We start from the raw sequence: 17207 nt of genomic DNA on the forward strand, positions 1-17207 counted from the left end.
TGCCAGCTGACGGCTATGCACAAACTTCCTTTCTTCACGCAGACACGAGTATCTCCAGCGACTCATTTGTGACCGTGGTGGTGCCACCTTGACGGCCGGAGTGCCGGGGTGCCCCTGCAGGGAGGGTGAACACGGAGAGGGGGGCGGGAAGCGCAGCAGAGCGGCCACCTGTCGTGTCACGAGGTCCCCTGTGACAGAGCGGGCGTGGGTCACGGACCCTGTCCCGGCTCTCGGCTCTGCCCTTGGGGGAGTGGGCGGCCACCTGCAGCCCCGGGCGCGGGGCACTGACCACCCTCCGCGGCGGGGGAAGGACCGTGCGAGCCCCGCGCTCCCGGCCGCCCGCGGCGCCGCCCGCCGCCCTCCCCGCGCCCGCCCCGCCGCCGCCCCGCTGGGGCCGCCCCGCGGCAAAGGGAGCGCGGGCGCGGCCGGAGCGGCAGCGGAGCCGGCGAGCCCCGGGCGGGCGGTGCGGGAGCATGGCCCCGGCGGGGCGGCTGTGCTGTGCCGCGCTGCTCTGCGGCGCCCTCAGCCTCTGCAGCCTGCGGGCCGCGCCGCGCCAGCCCGACACCCTCTACTTGTGGATCGACGCCCAGCAAGCGCGGATGCTCATCGGTAAGTGCGGCCGCTGCGCCCGAGCGGCGGGCGGGAGCCCGGAGCCGAGCCCGGCCCGCCGGAGCTGCCGCACATCGCGCCCCTTTGCCTTCCACAGGCTTCGAGGAGGATATTCTGATCGTGTCCGAGGGGAAGATGGCCCCGTTCACCCACGACTTCAGGAAAGCCCAGCAGAGGATGCCCGCCATCCCCGTCGGCATCCACGCCATGAACTTCACCTGGCAGGCAACGGGGCGGGTAGGTGCGGAGATGGGGCCGCGGCCAGGGGCGGGGGAGGCTCTGTAAACCCGGGCAGGTGGTTCGGCCTTGGAATAGTTGAGGAAACCCTCTCCGAGGCGTGCTGGGGCAGCCCTGGATGCGGGAATCCGAGGCGCGGGCGGGGGCGGTTCGGGGAGCAGCGAGAAGCGCGCAGGATGGCTGGGAAAGCGCGTTGGGAATGGGTTCTGAGGCGCGTGGGAGCGCCGGGCGGCTCGGGCGGCGGAGAACCCGCAGGCTGGTGAGGCGTGAGACAGAACTCACCAGGAAGACCCCAGTCGCCTGTACTTGCCATAAAATTTTATACCGGACAGTAGTTGCGTGGATGCAGTTTTCTTTCGACTTTCTTTAGCTTATGGACATACACTACAAGCTCTTCATTGATCTCTATTTACTAGATGTGCAGGCTTAATTTGTAGTTCTAGTAAACAACAATTCTCTTCTGTAGGCTTAATTTTACCAAGTTAACTTGCAAAACCACATAAATCTGCAGTTTATAGGATCCTTTTGGATTCTTTTGTTGAAAATGTAAGAATCTGTGACATATTTCTGTGAAGAAACATATGTATGATTTGACACACAACATATGTTGAATTTGCATAAAGCTGAAACTTGTTAGCACAGATTATCATGGATACAGAAAAAACATGGTGGCATAAAATCCTGCATAAAATTAATTCATTTTTACAATGAATTGTACTGAACATTGACTTTATACAATATATAACTTGGCAGAGATGAAACAGTATTTACATTTAAATAGTGAACACTATTTTTCATAATAATATAATAATAATAGAATATAATTCAGCTAATTGCAGGTTCACAAATTTGGTTGTGGTTTTGGTTGTTTGAAAGTACTCTTCCTATCTACAGGACTTATCTGGCTTCAAGGTGTTGTCTGATGCCCTTGAAGTTTTTGCTGTCCTCACAAAGCCTTTGGGTTTAGATGCTTCACCTACTCCTCCAGTGATGAAGGCGAATGTGGAGAGACAAAACTTACAAAGGCTGAGTGACTTGCTCTAGGTCTTTGGCGTTCCCATCAAGCTTTACAGAGGAAACAACTTTGTATGCCAAGGGCTGGCATTTAAATACCTAGAAATAATTAGTGTCTTTTGGGACTGTATTTCCTGCTCCATTTCTTTGCCAGCTTCAGCTGCTGTTCATGATAAAACTAGCTCTTTTTTGAATGGGTGATCAAGATGTTAGATGAACACTGTCCTTCTCTTGTATTTCTTTCTTGTGCTCTCCTCTCGCTCCTTTGCTGTCTACAGGTAGGTAATTAGGAAAAGGTGGTCCCAACACTGATTTCAGGGAGAAGCATCACAGGCTTAAAGACAGTATAGGAAAATATTCTACTTGATGCAACTTGCAGGATGAAATCCTTTCTGAGCAGCTGCAAAGCTGTTAAACCCATTAGTCCTCCTATTTTCTGAATTACTGCATTCCTCTTAGACAAAGCATAATTAGTAAGCGAAATACCTAAAAGGTTAAAAAAATTCTGTGTTTCTCCAGAATTTCCAATATTTTATGAGGGTAAGGAATTAGTACATTTTTACTTTTTTCAAGTGTTCTAGTTTGGTTTTAAGTATACAGGTCCTTAGCAGTTTCCATTAATACATCCAGGGAAGTGCTAAAAACTTGCTACGTTTATTCTGTACTTTTCTGGGAATTTCCTAAGTCAGGCAAGGCAAAATGAGAAGTGGAAGGGAGGAGAAGAGGAGGAGAGGAGAGGAAAAGGAGAGAAGAGAAAGGGGCAAGAGAAGCAAGAAAGGAAGAAGGAAAAAAAAAGGAAATTGGTACTTTCTGAAAGAAGAAAGGCATTTGGGAACTGAAGTACTAGACTGCTTTTTGCAAAATAGCTGTTAATTAGCAAACTGTTACCTCCCACTTGGTAAAACTGAAATAACTCTCTGTGAGTCTTGTGCCTTATAGACCTCTTAACCCTGTATCCCACTTGAAATTTGAAGATGTGTAAACTGGAGGTGCTGGCCCAGAGCTTGGTACTTGAGATCCCCCAAACATGGGTATCACTGGGGTACTGTTGGGGGAAGTCCAGCATGTTCTGCTGCCTGCCTCTGCCCCTATGCAGCTGGTGGTCAGCCTCCAGGATATGGGCTTGGGCAAGGCAGGTCAAGGCTGTGCTGCTGTCCTTGTGGCTGCTTACATTGCCATGCCTGGAGCCTAGGTTGACAAAAAGGCTTTACAGCATGAAACAAGATGCTGGAGATGTTTTTACCAAAATACTACTAAGCGTATTTTTTTCTGTATTTTGGCTTTGTTTTTATGGAACTTGAAGTTGTGTTCAATGCTTCATTAACATTTTCCTGTTTTGTAGTAATTGCTGCTCTCTGCCTCATGCTACTTTCCTCTTGACACAAGAGCCTTTATCTGTGTTTGCTTCTTGCTCAAATACTATCTTCTGAAGTTGAAGGAGATTTTCTTGTAGCTCTGAGTTTAGTTTTCACTCTGTATTCATTGTCATTGTCACTGAGACAGTGTGCAGGGCAAAGCAAAGTGTATTTTGCAATTTTATTGTGGCTGGCTGCTCTACACTAATACACTACAAGTCAAAAATGTCTTGTTGAAAGGCACATTTTAAGGACTAGATTACATTTGTATTCTGTGTAAACTGAAGTGCTTGAAACCCACTACATTTAGGTGTTATGCTTCTGATACAGTGGCCTTTGTGTCCTGAATACATTTTATGTGAAAAAGATTTTGTATGATAAGAAAACAAAATAATTTTCACTAGAAAACATTAACCAAAGAAAAGCATTAGTTGCTTTTAATTCCTAGTCCATCAGTTCTAATTAGTTATTAGGAAATATAAGGAGAAACCCAAAACGTGAGGGTCTGAGTGTGCTGAATATATAGGTTTTTTTGCTAGTGAAATCAGGATGAGCCAGGGGTGACAAGAGTGTTAAAATACTGCAAAATGGGATTGTCATGTTTTTATGCACTTTATGCTTCTACCTATGTATTAAAGCATAAGTTTACAGACACTATGTTCTCTTTAGAAAAAAAATGTAATCTGGGTAGATTGACCCAAAAGATTATGAAGATTGCTCTCTAAATGGAAAGATTTAAAAAAGCTGAAATCAGTGATAATATATAGTATATAGTATGCATTTGTGTAACCACTAGAGCTCACTGGTGTGCTTCTTGCTCTTATTCCAGATGGTTTTTGCAAAAGAAAATACAATGGCTTTGGGAGTCTTGTCCTCTGCGGAAGATTAAGCTAAGAAACTTCCCAGTGAGACCCTAACATGCTGATTAATGCTGCAACATTTTTTACTGTGTCCACCAGTGAAAGTTACCAAAGGTTTCAGTGATAACATCATCTCTACAGCATTTAGGAATTTATGACAAGTATTTAATCTCCAAATCCACAAAACCCAGCATGTATGCTTAACTTTCAGTGGGAATTCTGACAGCAGTAAAATTAAGTTCACTTCTGGGGCGATATTGGTGGGAGAGAACCATGTTAAAAACCAAAGTTGGTTAGTGAACAGGCAGCAAGTGCTCAGTGACAGAGCAACAGCCTAGATGATTTAATAGACAGGAGGTGAAAAAAAGAAACCAAAAAGCAAGTTGGAATTTTTGTTGTGCAGCATTCTCTGGTCTGATCCACAGAAAGAGTCAATCTGGGCCACAACCTGCCCAGGCTGTTTTCTTCCTTTCTGATATGGGAGAGGAATTTGTGGTCAGATGAAGTACTGTAGCAGCTCACTTCCCCCTCCCTACTGCTATGAACAGCTCCTCTCCTGGTGCGTGGTTGAATGCACGCCCATGAAGTGACATCTGAAATAAGTCTCAAAGAGTTATTGATAACCTTGAGTAAATCCAGAAGATGCCCACCTCTGAGAAAGAGACAATGTATGTGTCCAGTGCATTTTCTAGCATCATTTCTATATTGTAAAGTGAAGGTCAGGAATGCTGTATAGTTAACAGCTCCTGGATGCTAGTTCTGACCTCAGCAATGTGACCATCAGCCCTGAACAGCTCAGCTGAGTTCTCTGAAATTGTCTCATGTTGCTGAGATGTAGCCTGACCACAAGGATAAAAAGGAATATCCAGCTATGCTAGGAGAAGATTTGTTTCTTTGCCCAGAGGAAAGCTAACAGACCACCAATTTTAAGGCATTAGTGGTGCAATAGGGTGCTCCAGTCAAATATGGGTATTTCCCAGATAAACTGAAAGAAACCAAAAAGTGTTGAATTTCAAAAACTAATTCTTCAAAGGAAACTTTTCTTCAAAGAAACTGCTGAATTTTTTGTAAGTATCTTATTCATAACCAGTCATTACAGTGATGCTTCTCAGCTTAAAAAATGTCCCATGTGCAAAATTTAGGAGATTTTTTCCAGTAAAAGTATGGCTCTTCTTGAAGTTTGTTCAAGGTAATTACGTAAACTCACGCTCTTGGGACTTTCAGTGGTACCTTCACTGCACTTTCATGTCACCAAACAGGGGAAATACTTCGTTTTCTGACCACTGTACCAAAATTTCCACGTGGAATGTGAAGATGTTTACATACTGCAAGCATGACTTTTAGACAGGGGGTTCTCATATCAAGAGCACAGCTCCAGACCTTTAATATTTAGATTCTGCTAAATCTAAATTTAGCTCAGCTGTGGTATTTTGCATTTCAGTGTTGTAGACATGCCACCAGGGATCAAAGTAGTACTGTAGAGATCCCACTTTCTTAGTAAAGCAGGCATGTGCCAGCCATCTGTTCTCTCTGCTGATAGAAAACAGCAGTAAAGTTTCTCAAAGTTTTGCCAAGAAAAGGGGGGATTTATTGCTCAGCAGAGATGAGTTACAAGGCACCTTCTAGTGTAATCTGCATCTGGTTTCCATAGTAACTTACATGGCCTATTTATATGGCATCTGCGTAAACTACACAACTATTCTTTTTACACAGCTGTGTAAACCTGTGTTAAGTAAACAGTTCTTCAAGATTTTAATTGTTTATCATTTCTATAAAGAATCCATTTTTAACAAAAAAAAAAAGCTAAAGTTATAAAATATTTTCACTACTTTTACAGTAGTGGCTGCAAGGTACAACATAACTGTTGAAAAGCACTGGAACTAGCAAGGACACCCCAAGCTTCAATTCTACATTTTGTGAAAATGTACTCCCTGTGTTACTAACAGCTTTTCTGAAAAAGAAAATCCAGGCTTTCCTCTTGTGTTGCTTTCCTCTGTGTTGCTTTCCTGTTTGTGGAAGCGAAAATGTTTTCTGGCAACATCACCTCTTTTTACAGACACTTTCCCAGATATTTTCTTAGTGGTGTAAAGTTAATGCCATTAACAAGTAATGGCATAGAGTAAAAACTAAGCACTGATCAAAATGAAAACTAACTGAACTAACTGGAAGAATTTTTCATGTATTTAATATCTTCTCTTGCTTTCATGCTCTCCAAAGAGGTTTTTTGGGGTAGCTACAACTGTTATTGACTTGATTCTAGCCAAGTCAATTATGTACCTACAAAACAAATGTAAGAAACCACATTCTTCCTAGGGCATGCAGATATGTGAGGAATATGGTGTGCCCCAGAGTTTTCAAAACTGGCATGTAGTAGATATTTGCATCATGTTGAACCGAATTTCAAGAGCTGAATACCTTAGCTCAGAACAATGAGTTCCTGATTATTATTTTTAAAGATTTCAAGAAAACGCATCTCAAAACCTCTTTAGTTTTGCCTTCCTGTGGGTTTACACTTGACTTGTTAGGGTTTGTTCTTATTTTCTTTTCCTTTTTCTGAACAAATTCCACCATCTGAAAGATTCTACTTTACTTGTATTAGTCTCTTTTACCATGTTGGGTTTTGTTGTTTTGCTGGGAGGTTTTTGTTTGCTCATTTGTTTTTTAACTGCATATTTGTGGCCAAACTCTTCACTGCATCAAACTGTAGCCCCGACATGGTGGAAATGTAATACCCACCTTGACTGGCTGGCAGGGCTGTGCCTTATGCAGCCCAGGCCTTCAGCACTATCTCCCACCACATTCCAACTGAAGAAGTGAGGAAGTGGCATTTACACAAGCAAAGTGGATTGCTCCAGCTGGAGAGCAGTTCCTAGTGGTGTACCTCAGAGGTCAATACTAGGTCTCATACAGTGAAGCAGCAACTCAAAATCTGCCTCAAAAAAAGTAATATAAATAAAGCAAAGACACTGATCCTGTTGTACAGAGGCACTTGGAGGCTTTATCCAGCTATGATACCTGAAATCCACCATAGTATGTGGAATCTTAGTCTGTTCATAGAACACCTTAGCAATGGCTTGCAAAGATTTGGGGTGGATTTTTTCCCCAGCCACACAACAAGAAAACCCCTGGGGTTTTTTGCATCTGTAATGAATGTTTGCTTTGTTTTCCAACCAACTGATGGAGTCCATCTTGTTTGGCCATACAAGGAAAAATGGGCAATTACCTTTGAGCTGCTTCAGCACTTGCTGTCATCACTGCCAAATACTTCAATAAATAACTTGAAGAACAAATACTGCTTTCAGAGCTAGTCCCACAAATCCTCTGAAGTTGCCCCTTTGCCTGGATAAACAGCTAGCTAAACCCAGCTGATCCTAAAGGAAATAAATATGCCTGACATCAAACCTGGCAATCTCCCAGCCTCAGGTTTTGGCCCATCACCAGGCAAAATAAACTCCCCAAACAGCAGCCCACTAATGAGAGGATCTGTCACCGGCTTTGAGCGCTGAAGCACAGAAAACAGTAGTAAGAGCCACAGAGCCAGCCTTTGCAATGACAGCTGTCCAGAGGAGGAGAGGGCAGGCTCTTGGACCATCCTGACCATCAGCAAATAGAGCTTTCAGTACTGTGATCATGAACATAATTTTTCTCAGAACACATGGAAGACATGGAGAAATCACAATTTGTTGATGAGCAGAAGTTAAGCTCTCCCTGCAGCATTTTTTACTTGCCCTCAACTTGCAAGTGTGTGAATATTGATACAGCCAATGGGAATCCAATACTTAAAACCTCATAGGCAAATAATCAAGTCCACCGAACACCTTCAGTAAGGAGTACAAGTACCAACTTCAACCTGTTGCTTTTAAACTGCAGTAAACACTGCTCTCATTTTGCCAAGTTTGAGCCTTAGCCAGTTCTCTTTCTTGCAGAGGTTCTGGGAAATAAATCGAGCTATTGAAACAGAGTCTATTTGAGTAACCAGATTGAAACTAATTTATTTTCCCCTTGTGAAGCCACAGATACATAAAGTTGCTCCAAGCAGCTATGTGGCTGCAATATTCCTCGCAGAGACTGCCAGGGAGAACAGGCAGGTTGCACAGCAGAGCACCCTGTCAGAGAGGAAGAAGAGGCAAAATACAGTTATCTGGGTCTGTAATCACAAGCAACAGATGACATGCATAGCTTTATTAATTTATTAATTAGGAATTAATTTGTCAGCAGGGCATGTTGGGAGTTACCTTGATTAAATTTTTTTGTTTCTTTTTTTGGTTTGTGTGGGCTTTTCTTTCTACCTCCTTCCTTCCAGTTGTGCTCAGGAACATCTATTTATATTGCATAGGCATGATCTAATTTCTGTATTGGCAAAGGAGGGTAGCTGAAAGCTATGAAAACATGTTGATTCTCTCTGATCAGAGCTGTTGCATGTTGGTATTGGATACAAGGTGGAGCAGCTTATACTGATCCTTAAAGCCAAAAATTAGAATCCTTCATCACATCAAGAACCATGGGTTCCACATTTTTTCTTTTAGTAGCTTTCTTTCAATGGGACAAAGTCTGCACCTTATCCTGCCCACAGACAGCATTCACATTTGAATTGTATCAGTGTGAATATCCTGCTTAGTTAGTGGTCCCTTTTTAGTTGTCTTGCCAAACATTCACAGTAAAGTAAACTTCATAATTTTTATAGTATCATGATGCCACTGTTACTTTCGTTCTGTGATTCTAGGCATTGAAACCTGACACTAGAATTACAAGATGTAAAACATTTCTACATGCATATCATATTTATATATTTATTCATCCAAAAGTAAGGGCTTTCTCATCCTGTAAAATACAATCAAGCAGAAAAAATAATTAAATTTAATTGATTAGGAAATACTTTAAAGGACAAGGAATCTGAGAGTTTCCGGGCAGGAGAAAGGATGACCTGGGGGTATAAAGCTCACAATCTCTGCAAATTCTTGTAGAATCTCTTGCTTTTAGACCCCAACAACTCCAAAAGAAACTTCTCTCTCTATGTTTATGTCTGTATTCTTGTCCCTGACTGGAAAGACTGAGGTAAGTGCAGTGAGGTCTTTCCCCCATCCTGATTTAGAGTACGTGATGGATCATACTTAGGTTCTTTAGCCATTTCTGTGCCCTGTAGAGAGCAGACCTGACTGCTCAACAAGGTTTGTGGTGTGGGACATTGTTCTCCTCCAGCGTTTTTTTCTTCCTGAAAGTCCTGTGGTCCACACTCAGCCCGGTACTACTGACTTCATTTGTCAGTAAAGGCTGGTTTGGGGTATTTGAGGAATCTTCAGCCGCCTATGACTCCAGCAGACATTAGGGATTGTCAATGTATCTGGAATGTACTGAGTGGCAAAAAGGACAATTTGGTCCCAGTCTGCAAGAGCAGACCAGATTTACCACAGATGTTCATCAAGGAATAAATTACCTTTCTGATCTTAGCAAAACTCTTGAATCCCAAATGGGACAGGTATCTTATAGCAGAGTGCAGACTTTTGCTGTCATTAGACTCCTGCTTGTTTTTTACCCCAGGTAAATTCAGGCTTGGGGAGGCCCACACATTAATGTCTGAGGCCAAACTGTCCCTCTTGCATTTTCGTTAATAAAAATGAGTTAGGGTCTCTGCAAAAGATTCTTCTGGGAAACTTTCTGGTCATCCCTGTCAGGAATTAGACTGACACAGAATAGGTCACATTATCCAGAATTTAAAAAAACACAACAGAAGGATTCAGCTTTCCCAAAATAAACTCCCTGCCTTTCTTAATAGGACTTATTCCTGTTCAAAAGTTTTATCTGGAAGTTCAACTTGACCCTGAGTCAAGTCAGCAGAGTCCAGGTCAGGAGAAGATGCCTATGCTGCAGATAGACTCCACCTGCACCCAGGGAGGGAAAGAAAGGTGGTTGAAGACAGCAGGTAAATCAGATTCTAGCTGGGCTGAACTTCCTTCTGCAAGTGCTGGTCTGTGTCCTTTGAGTGTACAGGAAGTCAAGGATGAGCTGGCTTTAAACAAGATACTTAGTTAAAACGCTGGGAAATACACTGGACCTTAGCTCTAAAGACTGGGCCTGTGAGGCTGGTACTGTAACCCAGGGATGAAGCTCTGCTGACCCTGCCTGTGGAAACAGTCCAAAAGACAGAAAAGCTGTTTGTAGAACCTCTTCAGTTTCTCTTCAGAAACTGGAGATAGGATTATACTTCCTTGCTTACTCTGAAGAGAAGTCCATCTTGCTTTGAATGATTCAGGGTGTAGTTGTGGAGGATAGCACTACATGGAGGCCTGTATAGTACATGGAAATATGACAGTATAGGTCCACCTAGCAGAGTCTTCACTCAAGTGTCATTTCAGGTACAACAGCAAACACACAAGTTCCTTTTCAGATACACTTATCAAACTCTTAGTAGTGAATTTAATTCTTCGTTCACGGTAGTATCTAGAATTCGCTTTGATCAATGACAGCCTGTGAAACAAGAACAAAGTTACTCTGAATTTTCACAAAAACCGGAATTTGAAAATCCATGCAGTAAGTGTTAAAAGAGAGCAGTGTTAAGGAAGTCTTTCCTAATGACTAGTCAGGATGGAATTGAATTTTTTCAACTTTTCAAATTTTAAACACTCATTGTCCTGTAAAATAGGGCTAAAGACCAGTATCTGCTGAGCCGTAAATAAAGAAACTTCCAATCAGAGGTGCTGCAAATTTTCTGTCACATGGATACACAAAAGTGGAGGCATTCCTCTTTGAAACCCTTGAAGGACTCCAGTCTGACAGAAGCTGCTGTGAGATCTCATAACTTTTGAGAAAGTTCACTACATACATTTTGAGGAGAGATATTTATATTTATTATACAGGAGTGCCAGCTAAAGCCCAAATTGAAACACATGGACTCAATAAAGGCCCAATTACGTGACCTTTGCTGTTTGCCACGCTTTTAACTTGTGTAAGTAATTGATTACACTTTCATGAGATCATAATCAGAAGGTTGTTCTTTGGTAATGGTGTGCTAGAGGAGCTTTATCCTCAACTTCAAAGCTATCCTGTGAGGCTTAAGAACAAAGGGTTGGAAGTTTGAAGCACAGCCAAAATGAATCTGTATGCGTTATCCATGTTTATCACCATTCAAGAGGTGGATTAGCTTATTCTTCATCTGTGAGCTTTCCCTTGATGAGCCACCATCTCTAAGGTTTACATTTGTGCTTTTGAAACTATTCTGCTTAACTAAATATAGTGTCTGTTCAGATCCCCATCATAACTAACCTAAATACCTGTTAGTGAAATCACTTGCCTAATTTTAAAGGTTTTATTCTTCACATTCTCTGTGAAGAATTTTCAGAATAATTATTAATTATCAGTAAATCCATCCAAAGCCTGAAACTGCAAACAGATTATAACCTAAAGATACACTCCTAGGATCAGCCAACCAAGCTATTAACTTACTTTTCAAGCTGTGAGGGGGAGAAAATAACCCTGTGGGTTTTTCTCAGTGTAGATAGAGCCACATAGATGTGTTGCAGGTGGTGGTAGACCTGCAAAGACTTGTTTTTTTAGGAAGTAACCTGATGAGACAGTATTTTGTGGGTTTTTTTCTAAGAGCAGTAATAATTTTCTCCTTTTTTATTAGCTTTGGGAGACTCTATTTTGAATGTCCATGATCACGAAATGTCCACCAGAGAGCACTAATCTTTTGCTGGGTGACAAAAGAATGAATTGGGCCTTGCTGTGCTGGAACAAGAATTATTTTCTCAGGAGAATTTTCAGAGCCTTTACCAGTTGTCAGGATACCAGAGCAATATGTTTTGTTAAATATTTGAAGATAGCAAAGGCTCGTGTGTCTTTTACTTATTTAAAATCTGAACTCTTAATGATATTTCTCTTTTTGGTGTACTGTTTGCTTTTCCCCCCTCCCCAAAGTAGAATTATACAATTTTCATCTGTAAGACGTAAGAGTAAACAATTTAAAGGAAGTTCATGCACCAGGCCTGGTTCATTCAGAGAAATATCATTCCATGCTAGAAATTTTCAAGATGTAATTAACTGTGCATATTTATCAAAAACCCTAATGATTTTGTCTTCTTTCAGCTTATTTTTTTTTTTCAAAAGTAACTCTAGTGAAGCTATAATAATATGCATTACAGAAAATGTGTTAAACAAAAAAGGTCTAAATATGGGAAGTTGGGCTCTTTTGCTTTCTTTGTTTCCAAATAAAGCAAGGTAGAGGAGTGAGAAACCCCCAGACTTTCCTCACTGAGGAGCTGTAAATTTGTTGTGACAAACATTTTAAAGAAATGGTGCATGCCACATGCCTTTGTCTCAGCGTGATTGTACTTAACCAGGAGGTTGCTGTGCATCTGTTTGCACATATGCTGCTGTCCAAGGCTCTAGCCTGGTGGAATGGCCCTACTGTCCCCACCGCAGATACCTGCTGCATCAAGGGGTTGCCTCTGATCTAAACCAAAACCGTATTTTCATTAGCAGGCTAATGATGGACAGGAATGTGTAATAGGCTTTTATTTGTCCCTCTGTCTCGGGAGCCTGCTTTTTCAGCACCATGATGACTTTCAGAGCTAACGCTCTGCTGGTATACTTGGATTCTCCTTTTTCAACTCTGTCCCTCTCAACCCCAGTCTTTCTAGCAAGCCCTTCAGCTTCCAGTCTGAGATTGGTTTCAAATGACCACTTCAAATGCTAGACTGCTTCCAGAGCTCAGGGTCCGGTGAGAGAAAATACTTGCTCAAAATGACTGAGCAGCTGCCCTGTTTCCCATGTCTCCCAAAGAGCAGACAACTGTCAGAAACAATGATAAATATAATATAAATCTTTTACATTGTGACCTCACCAAGCTTCTTGACAGTGATTTTTTCGTATTCCTTATCTTTATAGAAATTCTTTTCTCATTATTTGAGGGAAAAGCTGATGTATTCTGCAAAATTTTCTGTCCATCTCCCCAGTGCAAAGCATTCTTGGAAGTCTGTAATGTGACCTTTCAAAATCTGAGGCTCCTTTTAAAAACAAACAAGAAATTTCACTTTCCCAATTTCATAAATAATTCTGTTGGAGGACCTGATCTGCCATCCACAGCTGAAGGCCACATTAAGCACCAGTTAGTAATCTTCCATTGGCAAAACCAGAGAGTTTTATACCATTCTTCTAAAACCATTAAAACCGCAAGTAGTTATTGTTGAAAGTTTCATGCAGGGATGCACTCTATTCTTTAAAAACTATTGTGTATGGATTTTCTGCAGTCTGCCATGGTTTCCTTAATGTGAAGAAAGCAGGCACAGAACAGGCTCTACAGATTTGTGAGCATTTCACCCCAGTATTGCCTAATTACTACTGTCACATAATGTATTTTTCTTTGAGATTGCCCATATCTCTGAGTTCTGATTTGTGTCCTTTTTTTATTTCTTTGAAACACCAACTATCTCTACTCCTCCTTTTGTGTGCATCTCTGTTTTTTAACCCTGCCGCTTCAGTCCATTCCCATACCCTTAGCAGCTGATACTGGAAGACAGTCGGGTTATCTGTCTTCTGTGTAAACTGATTTTCTCAGAGCATGTTTCAGTATCACTTCATATTGTTAAGCATGCCTCCCATTTTAGGTCTACCTCTTGAGGCTAACAGCAAGTTTCTGAGTGTCACACTGAGGTGTGAAAAATGTTTACCCTCTCTGTGACAGGACCAATTAACGGGTTCTGTCCCAAGCAGAAAAACAGGCAGTCTGTAGGCAGACACTTTATTATCTGCTTGTCTAAGGAAGCTCCGTTATGTTGTTCATTACAGCAGTGTCTAGACTGCACTGCAGTAAAAACATATTCACATATATGTACATATTCCTACTCTGGCCAGACTCCTTCAATAGCCTGGTATGCACAGTACAGATATTCTTTGTTGGAATTCATCTCACTTTGCTTCATGCTTCATCTTGGAACACAGACCAACTTCTCTGACCTAACGCAGTGAGTATCTTGGAGAAGCAATGGTCCATGCTGCCAACACCTAACAAACACATACATTGTCTCACTTTGTGACTTTTTTTATGGCATATGCAGCTGTGAGCATCTGCTATGGATAATGCATGGTAGAAATATCCATGGATCTGAGATAAAAAGGAACTTCTTTGGTGTGTTTCTTTAAATATAGAAAGTTGGCGTTAAGGTATGTTTGTCATATAATTGATAACAAAACATTCAGCACAGATCTCTTTAAAATAATGAGAAGAAAATATAGTTATTTTCTTATATCTACTTCCAAAGCTAACATACATTTGCTTCTTAATTAGAAAGGGTACAGATTTCATTAGGTTATTGAACTGTGACATATAACAGTTCAAGCTACTCTGCTTCGCTTTAGGTACTACGATTGCTTCTCATCCTATGTCTATCACATAAAATGAAGAAAACATAAAGCATATTGTTGTGAATTCTTTGATTAAATATGAAAGAAAAAACAGGCAGAAACAACATGGCATCTGAATGATAAGAGTACTTCAATGCAGTAGATCTTGAACCAAGGAATGGAGACCTGTAGGAATTTTAAATGTATATCTTTTAAAACCAAACTGCCAACAGATGTTTGCTACAATACTTGTTAGAGGGCTTCATTATTTTTATAACCTTTTAAATTCCTCTGATTTATAGAAAGCAGCCTTTCAAAGTCCATAAAAGTTAATCCTGACCAAGGAATTATTTGCCTAAAGTGAAATTTCCTCCCTCTTCTGAGGGCTTTACCCACGTGGGGAACAGTTAAAGGGCAGCTGCTTGGGGCTACCTGCTCCCTGCAAGAACCAACTCCCCAGACTGTTCACACAAGGTCTGCAGGGGTCCTTGCCTCTGTTTCTGAGGATCTCAAACAAAGATTTTCCACAGAAGTAAAACATACCCTTCCTTGGGTGCTTCCTGAAGTCAAGCCAAAAATCCTTTGTCCATTCAAAGTGTGCAATTGTCAATGATCAGCAATTTAATGCAAACCCCGTTTTCTTCACAACCTTTAACAACACTGTTCCTCTAAGATTTAACTTCACTGCCAAATTTAGTCCTTCACATACCAGAGAGTTCATAGGCTGACTTTAAAAAAAAAAAACAAACCACAAAAAACATGAGAGTGCCTTTATAATGGAAAAGGAATTACAGATTATGGATTTTTTCCCTTTATCTCCCAACCATATCCAAGCAAATTTTGTTCTTGCTACCAGGTCACTCACAATGACCACTTACAGCATAAATTACGGTAGTCGCTAGACAATATTTTAATTGCACAGACCTGTATCTACAGTTAACCATCATCACTAAATTTCATGGTAGGCTGGAGCATGGTAAATATTTGCTGAGAGCATGTTGTTTGCTTTTCAGTCATGATGATTAATGCAAGTTAATTGGCAATCAACTCCAATTACAGCAGGACAATACTGGAAACTCGATGTAGGGTTTGTGTCAAGACAGATTTTTTCCAAATAGATAGGATTTATGGCAGTCAAATCATGTTTCTGATTCACAGATTTGAGGAGTTAAACTACCCTGCTTCACTGTGCAGCCTCTCTAGACTGGGATTTTTGTATATATTTTATGTCAAAATTTAACTAACTCAATCCAACACACACTATTTGCAAACATACTCTGCAGCTCATGACTTTCAAGTCATGCTAGCTGGATCTACCTGAGGTGTTTCAGCTCTTAGATACTATCATTTCAAGGAGTTCAGTTTTCGTCAACTCAGCAGATGTACAAACCTTTGCAGAGAAATGGTGAGAGCAGTTCTCTTTCCCCAGTGCAATATATGGCTTTCCTTCTGAGCAGCCTGTTGCTTGTGCAATGTCTCTTTCCATCTTTCTGACATGCTATCAGAACATACTCGTGCCTCAGGCACTAACCACTGCTACACCTCTACCCTACTTAGAGGAATTACTTCCTTGAACAGCAGTGAGTATTGTGGCTCATGCAGCAATGGGTCCCTTTTCCCACAGGGAACTTGCTTTTTGTCTTTATCCTTAGGCTCTAGAAAATTGGCTCTAGAAAATGAAATTCCAGTCCTTTTCCTACAAACTGGGAGTCTGGCTCATAAGCTGACCTTCTACAACAGTGTGTCTGGAATGGAAATAATGGGAGTGGAGCTGTTTGGTCTAGTTACCAGTTGTTGTTTACTAGAATAGTAAGAACATAATTTTTAATATCCCAGGTCATAACTCATTATGACCTGGTTTAGATACAACCAAAGATCAAAGCTAACCAATGAGAAACAGACAGTGGAGGATTGACTCACTCACTGCACTATTCTATAGATGTGTGGAGACATATAATTATTTTTCTGAACCAAAGTTTTATTTGAAAACAAAAGTGTTCACAATCTGACTTTATGGCTTGTTTTCATATTTTGGCATGGTATATTGTATTGGAAAAAAAAGTCTTTAATTAAAAGCAGCATTTTGAACATTACTCCAGATTTCACTTTTCATCTCTGGTTTTACTGCTTCTCTCCATGTCCTCTCTCCCTCACATATTTACTCCATGTGTTTAACCCCCACTTAAAACCTTTCATTGTTTCCTGCCCTATTGTTTTGTAAGTCCTCCTCTGAGGTCTCTGTGCCTACACAACACCCTCTGAAGATTGTCCATGTAGAGTGTAGCACCTCATGCTGTCTCCTCTCTGTTATGGGGTCTCCTTACTGTCCCTACAGAGCAAGTGGATGTGCTGCCAGGGCTGATCAGGAATTTCATAACAAGCTCTCTACCCAGACCATGAGTGTTCTTCTGGTGTTACCAGGAGCTAAAGGGAGATGGTCTCTCACACCCTGCAGGGCTTCTGCTCAACATAGCAGAGCACAGAATCACAGAAGGGCTGAGGCTGATCAGAGACTGGACAGTCTGACCTCAAGATGAGCTAGTCCACCCCTCTGTTCAAGCAGGGTCACCTAGAGCCACTTGCCCAGGGCTGTGTTGAGTTGGATTTTGAACATCTTCACAGAGGGAGGCTCTACCTACCTCTTTGGACAACCTGTGCCAGTGTGCAGTCACACACACAGTAAAAAGGTGTGTTCTCAGTTTCCAACAGAGTTTTCTGTATTGTGCCTATTACCTCCTGTCCTGTCACTGGTCACCACTGAGCAGAGCCTGGGTCCATCTTCTTTACACCCCCC

General features: G+C 41.6%; 1 protein-coding gene across 1 annotated transcript in view; it reads left to right on the forward strand.

Moving 5' to 3' along the window:
* The first annotated feature begins 437 nt into the window (after nucleotides 1-437).
* The window catches only part of WIF1 (WNT inhibitory factor 1), a 38541-nt gene continuing 21771 nt past the window's right edge, over nucleotides 438-17207 (forward strand). Inside the window, exons 1-2 of the mRNA XM_048302234.1 lie at nucleotides 438-609; nucleotides 707-846. Of these exons, the coding sequence (XP_048158191.1) occupies nucleotides 474-609; nucleotides 707-846 (276 nt within the window). The 5' untranslated portion in view covers nucleotides 438-473. The remainder of the gene's footprint in view (nucleotides 610-706; nucleotides 847-17207) is intronic.

This window comes from Corvus hawaiiensis, chromosome 4 (genome assembly GCF_020740725.1).
Source record: "Corvus hawaiiensis isolate bCorHaw1 chromosome 4, bCorHaw1.pri.cur, whole genome shotgun sequence".
NCBI lineage: Eukaryota > Metazoa > Chordata > Aves > Passeriformes > Corvidae > Corvus > Corvus hawaiiensis.